This window comes from Oxyura jamaicensis, chromosome 6 (assembly GCF_011077185.1).
Source record: "Oxyura jamaicensis isolate SHBP4307 breed ruddy duck chromosome 6, BPBGC_Ojam_1.0, whole genome shotgun sequence".
Taxonomy (NCBI): Eukaryota; Metazoa; Chordata; class Aves; order Anseriformes; family Anatidae; genus Oxyura; species Oxyura jamaicensis.
In genome coordinates, this window is record NC_048898.1 from 23,612,137 (window position 1) to 23,619,213 (window position 7,077).

The window sequence follows — 7,077 nt, forward strand, 5'->3', positions numbered from 1 at the left end:
GCTAAAGGCCCTGGGCAGAAGAAATCCCAATTTTGAGTTTTGTTACTAACTCAAAAGAACAGAGTAAGGAGGACCTGCGGCTTGACCTAACTACTTTATTTAAACAAATTCTAGGCTAATATGTGTACAGCTGTGAATGTACAATATGTCGTCTGTAAAATGCTAGTAAATAAAGTGACTTGGTGCTAAATGAAGCCAAAATTCTCCATGATATATTTGTTCACAGGCAGCTGTGGAGTTAGCTTTTAAATGTCCAAATGTCTCCCAAGGAAAAGATGTTAGCAGGAATAACACTGGCTCTCTGAGCCATGTTGTTAATGGAAGAAATCTAAGCAAACTGTATTTTTAAGTGAACTAAGAAATCCAGTGAACGAAGGCTTCCGCCTCTAGTAGAGGATAGAAGCAAGATAATAACAGAATGCCCCCAGGTAAAGGAATCAGATTTCTTAAGGTCTGTGCTCAAACCATAAAAGCATCAAGAGCAAATGTGACAATTCCCAGCTATCAACCTGGCAACGTGGTCACTCTGAAAAGTGGTTGAGATGCAGCTTCAACTCTGGCTTGTTGGCTAATGTCTTAAAAGTAGTTGTAGCGAACAGCTAGAATTGGCAATTGTGGCTTGATTAAAAACTATTTCTATTATCACTAATTGGAAGCTTAATTAATTTGTCATCTGGAGAATGTTTATTGCTGGGATAAAGACTTGATTTTAAGCTATAGTGATTAAAATAAACGTGTAAATGAATCAGCCGTAAGCATCTTATTTTTTCTAATGCAACAAGACCGAACAAATAACTATAGGCTATCCGTAGGGCAGGATGGGGATGCACTGGGCTGGGTTTCCTGGGAAGCTGGAAGTCAGTTTGGGCTTGACACTGGCTGGTGCTGGGTAAACTGGAGAAAACCCGCTGGCAGCTCTCGGTGCCCTCTGCTAAAGACCTGGAAAAGCAGCAGCGCTGCAGGGGTAAATCTTGACTTGTCGCACCTCCCTCTTCTCTTAGGGGAGTTGATTGTAATGCAGAATTGCGTAGTTTAATGCTGCTAAAGTAGTACATACAGTTATTATAACTTAGTTTAGGAAAGAAAATAGCAGTCCTTTGCTTTTACATCTCTGACACCACTTAATGTTTTAGTTGCAAATGTTTTCCCTATATTATCAGGTGGATTTCTGGGTTGCTTTTAAGTGAGCTCTTATGCAACAAGAGAAGGGGGAGAGCTAATGTTATAAACCAACACTGTCTTGCCAATGCTCAGGATTTTTTTTTTCTAAATGGGTGTGCTTAAATAAGAAGAATGATTCTATAATCTGATATAATTGCCTAAGTTGCCTGTAAAGAACCGTTTCAGTTATTGTGCACCTATTGGCCAGTTGAGCCCTGGATGTCTCGCCGATGCATGTACAAGTATTCCTATCATTTCAGGGAAACAGCGCATGAATCTGGATGCAAACTCTGCTTAGCCAGTATGCAAAATACCACAGAGTTAATGAAAATACATTAGGGAAATCATAAAGCTAAGTATAAAAACTATATCACATACCAGTCCCCAAAATATATTGTGGAATCCTCAGATGCCAACTATGGAGGAAGCAGAAGAACCACAAATACAAAGTGCAAGGAGAATGTAGAAAAGAGTCAAGTTGTCATGGAAACAGTTCCAAAACCAGTACAGCCACAAAGGCAGCACCACACCATCATGCCATAAGCATGTGCAGTCTGCACTGAGGTTGCACATGATGTTAGTGATGCTGTGTCGTCGTAGGAAGGAGAGGTGCTTTCATCTACTACTTCAGCGTGGCATTAAACATTCCCTGGCCTTAAACATTTCCTTTCTTCCGCAGAAGAAACTCTCCTGTAGGTAGCTGTACAGGCAGGGCAAAATTATGACTCATCAGCTGTAGTGTAAGGGTGTATCACCGTCCCTGGTAGATGCTGTCCTTTTGTTAGCTTCTGAGCACTTCTGCAACAGTCACTGCAACGTGTTCTAGCAGGAGTAACTGGAGATAGCTGCTTCTTAATTCCTTGGACCAAACATAGGTATTGAAACTCTCTACGGCTTCTTTTTAATATTATGTTTTCCAACATTGTGCAGTGGAAAGGGGTGCAAAATAATGTAGCTTCTTTGAAATAATTCTCATCTTCCTTAATTTCCAGAAGTGTGTAGAAGCTGCCATCTCCTTCCTTGGCCTAACTTCTGATTTATTGTAAAAACAGTGGTTTAATACTGCAGAGGCTGCTAGGTTTCCTCTTGAATTCAAGCTGATACTGTTAATTAAATTTCTCAGTATTTGATGTTAGATGTTATTCAGTCAATGATTTTTAGAGAAAAATCTACTTTCATTAATAAAAAACCACCACATTTTTAAAAGTTTGAACACTTAAAACTGCACCGACCACTATTTTAGTTTCAAAATGCATAAAACAATTTCAGTTATGATACACTAAATGTATGTGAACCGGTGTCCGGCATAGTTTCTGTAGTCTGAAATAGCTTTTTTTCTTCCTCTATATGTTAAAGGAAGCCTGAGATCCATTGCTTTCTGAGAGCTCTAAGGAACAGCTCTTGCTTTGTGCTGTGCAAGGACACTTGTTCAGTTCTGATTACTCAGATGAGACAATTTCACAAAGCGTACGTGGAGCTGGGTCTGTCAATCCCAGCTTTACACAGAAGTGTAGCATTTTACCTGCAAAAACACTTGCTGAATAGGGATGTGTGTTTTGCTTCTGGGCAACCTGGATGGACTATGATTATGACTGTAGTTGAGAAGAATGAGTCAGAAAGGAAGAGCTCAAATGATTTGTTTTGCTGCTTGCAAAACATTCAGCATGGTTATATAACTTCTCAGCAGCGAGCAGGCGTTGGGAAGAAAGGTGACAAATAGTTCTTCATCGCCCATCTCTGCAGTGATGCCGGTTGGCTGAACAGGAGATGAAGGACGTACATTTTTTTCGGTTGTAAGTAGTGTTTTAATTTGTAGATGCCTACGTGCCATGTCACAGGAGGGCAGCTCGGTAGGAAGCATTTGCTGGTGGTAGGAAACTGAAACAGCTCCTCACAACCAGGGCCAAAACTTCACATTGGCCATCTCAAGATGAAAGACTGAGCTGTCTCTGAGCTCTAATCCTGTTACTGTGGAACGGTGGCTCTGCTCTCCCTGTTGTCTGTGGCTGGGAATATGCAACTGCTTGGCTGAATGCCCAGACAGTAAACCTGCCTTTTAATATTCTGCTATCAGTCTCTTCACAAAGCTTCTGGATCTGGAACGTGTATTTGGATATATGATACTGTATCAAAATCCGGGATTAATAGGGAAGGGGTCACTAATTTCATGTACTCGCAGATCCTAGTTTCACGTAGAAGGGTTGTTCCTCTTTCTGGTACGGGTACGTTTCCAGCTGCTCACAACATTTTTGCACAGTAGATGTCATTGCCATTTTAGTGTGAGGGATTTAGGTTCAGAGAGAAAGCAATTTGCAAGTTCTAACTTACAAGACCGTATTTATTATGTGCGAGCTGGCTGTCTTTCTCAACACTCTTAGAATTAGGAGAATAAAGATACTTTTCTGTGCATTTTCTGCTAACAAGGCTGGTCCGTCTATTGCAAGATTAGTGCTGTAGCATACAGTTTGCCATTCCCTTGTGCATGCTGTCTGTATGGAAGTGAATGTTTGTTGTAGTACCCTTAAACATGCATCCAAATAGAAGTTCTGGTTGAAGGATTGCAGTGTTTATTGTTGCACATAGTATTATCGATGTCAAATTTCTGGAGGAATGGGTTATTCCAGTTCAGCTTTCAACCACATGTTTATGTATCTTTTGAAATGAAACATTGATAGAAAGAAATAAAATCTTTCTTGTCCCTTTCTCCCCCATCTCCACATAAGGCAGGATTGAACCATAATCATTAAAGACAGCAGTTTGGATGTCTTAGGACTGAAGCTTAAATCACCTGTCATGGAAGTGAACCAAAATTATTTAAGCAGAGCATAAAGGAGTGAAGTGATAATTGAGATCTACGATAAGGAAGAAATTGCTGGGCTTCTGATACAGGGCACATCTTGAAAGCACACAACCTCTGAGTAATATTAATGATTATTTGACTTAAAACGTTAGTGTGCTCAAATGCAAAATGAGGATAAAAAAAATGAGGATATGCAAATCAAGATTGCAGCTACACTAACATTTTTGCTCCTGCTCTGACCTTTGGGGAATGTTATGCAGCAGAAGAAAGATTTCAGCCAAAGTCTAGAAGGAGCAACTGTGCCCCCACAAAGCTGTAAATGCTTATTGTTCCTCTGAATTGAGTGGGCTTTTTTCCTGGACAACGCAATGCTGCTTAAGTCTTTAGAACAGAGGCTTCATTTTATTGGATTAGCGGATTTTAGAGAAAAATGTACTTTGACTAATGAAGAATACCTTTTTATGTTTTTAAAGGATGTTAAATACTGGTGAATCATACGGGTTTTTTTTAGGCACAAAATGCACAGGATGGGATTTCTTTTTTGCTACTTACAGCAAGTCACACAAGTAGATGTTTACTATAGAGTTGTATATGTTGTCTGCCCACAGAAATATCTGGTGGAAACATGCTAATTCTAAAGCCTTTGTCTTTTGAAGATAAAAGTCTGAATCTAGACATACAAAATATTACTATTGGAAGTAAGAATTTGAGTGTATTTTGTTTTGTTTATAGTTAAGATGCTCCTAAAGATAATCCCCATCTCTATTATCACTTCTGTTTTTAAATGAGATATTTTAATAGAGCTACCACAAGGAGGGGATAAAAAAATTATCCAAAGCAGATTTTTAATTGCTTCAAGCAAAAGGATCTGGGAAAAATCAAAATGCAAACTACTGTGTAGATGGGGGGGGACACGATATATGATATAAATACAGCAAACCTCCCTAGACTGGAATTGTGCATCCTAATTTATCCTTGCTTCTCTCTTTCCCTCAAAGGTGAAATTGAATCTGAAAATGGTACTATCAGTTATCGTTAACTGATGTCGAAGTTGAAAATGCAATTTTAATTAAAGAAAATACTATGAGTACAGTTTCTGTGCAAATTTGTGTGAAAAATAATTCTTCTCTTTTTTTGAAGCATCCTCATAATAAATTCTACAGTACTGTGGGGAGTGCCTGGCCATTCTTGTTTGAAAAAAGTAAATTCAGAGTTGAAATTTTAATATTTTTAAAAGTGCTCTAACAACTTGTCTTCTGCACCAATAAACTACCAAGTCTAGCTCTGTTGTGATGTGAGACATCTGCTAAACCTTTCAGGTTTCATTTACAGTGGAGCTCTGGGACAGGAAAGTTGCTCTTTCATTCCTGCTGTAAAACATGAAACCGAAACAAATATTTTTTCACGTTATTAAGCAGACTTTTTTTCTTATTAGAATATGTTTGAAAACTCAGTAGTATGTTCTGGAATAACATCATACGGATCCCTTATCTCTGTTAAAAAGAGGAGGGAGAATATTAAGGTGAATGTGGAAGGTGAATTGCTTTTTGTTTTGTTTTTGAAATTAGTATCAAGACAAAAACCTACTACATGTGTACCATACAAACTTTACCCTTGCCAAAAGTTGAGCCTTAGCTGATTAATCTTAGAACTGTGATTTTGCTGCTACTGTTGTTTTACTAAATGTTTTCATAAACATCTGTTTTAAATCTTTTTTTTTTTTCATTAGCCACACTGAGAGAATGCTTTATGGTTGTCAACGTACTAATACATAGACCATAGAAATTATTCTTAAGAATTCTTACTTGCTCTTTTTATTGCTTTCAAGTGACATTAGTACAAAAGAGATGAGGTGACAGAGGGTCGGGGCTCTCCTTGATTTCCTTCTCTGTGTGCTGCCCTGGGTTCATCTCGGCAAGCTTTGGGACCAAGGTGCCCATCCAGCAGCTGCCCCAGGCAGTTGGAATGGCCCCAGAAGGATCCTGTCTCCTGCTGCTCTGCCCTAAACTTCCCATTGCAGTGTCTAAAGCCAGGTGGAGGGGATCTAGGCTGGTTCTGTATGGGTGTCATGTGTCAGACCAAAGTCTGCTTCGCCAATTATAGCTTGGACTGAATTTTTTTTACTATTTAAAAACCAGCTTCTCTAATTGGTTGCAATTTCCTTGTCTTTTTTAATGTAGGAATACTTAAGTGCATAGCAAAAATGCTTTTTATTCTCAGGTACCCTCAATTTTGTTTTTCCAAGTCCAAATCTCAACCTGTTCTGCAGCTCACTACAGCAGCTCTGCTGCCTTGTCTTAAGGCATGGAGCAGTAAAGTAGAGACTGGATGAATGCAGGCTTCGATGAGTAGCCAGTGCTCCTAGACTTCTGAAGCAAGCAGAGTTAAATGCCCAGACAAATTAATGGTGGCTTGGCATCTTTCTAGCACAGGAGCTTGAATGCAGCCCCTGGCTCAAGAAGAGAGTAACCGACTGATTGCTGGTAGCAGATCTGGTTTTCCATGTGGCTTTGCCAACAGCTGTGCTGCCACAATGTGGGGAGTGTCAGAAGGGCAAGAAATGAGAGGGTGCAGGCTGCCTTGTGCTCCTTGCCAAGTGTTAGTAAATAGTTTTTTGAGGAGCAGCACAGAACTTCACCCACGGCATACAGAATAGTAATGACCCTAAGCTGCATCGTGGTTTAAAGAATGCAGCAGGAACTGAGTATTTCCGTGTCCCTATCTTTCATTGATTCTTGACCTTGAGAAAAATCGCTTCCCTCTGCTGGAATTTATCTAGTCTTTACAATGCAGATACTTTCTTTTTGTGGAGAGGCAAGCTCAATGTAGGAAAATGGTGCAGAGATACCAAGAGGGAGGATCTGGGTTTTTTGCTGGTGACAATTGTTTGGAAAAATTAATATCTAACTAATTGCTGTAACTTTTTTAACAGGCTCAGAACAAAGAAACAAAAGTACTGGCTGCTGCAAAGGTGATTGATACTAAATCAGAAGAAGAACTTGAAGATTATATGGTTGAGATTGATATTTTGGCATCCTGTGATCATCCTAATATTGTTAAGCTCCTAGATGCTTTCTACTATGAAAACAATCTGTGGGTAGGTATTTTTTCTTCTC

The 7,077-nt window shown here is 39.4% G+C and overlaps 1 protein-coding gene across 3 annotated transcripts in view; it reads left to right on the forward strand.

Moving 5' to 3' along the window:
- The window catches only part of SLK (STE20 like kinase), a 47,512-nt gene that overhangs the window by 13,288 nt on the left and 27,147 nt on the right, over window positions 1-7,077 (forward strand). For all 3 annotated transcript variants that reach the window (XM_035329420.1, XM_035329421.1, XM_035329422.1), the window contains exon 2: window positions 6,894-7,058. In XM_035329420.1, the coding sequence (XP_035185311.1) occupies window positions 6,894-7,058 (165 nt within the window). The remainder of the gene's footprint in view (window positions 1-6,893; window positions 7,059-7,077) is intronic.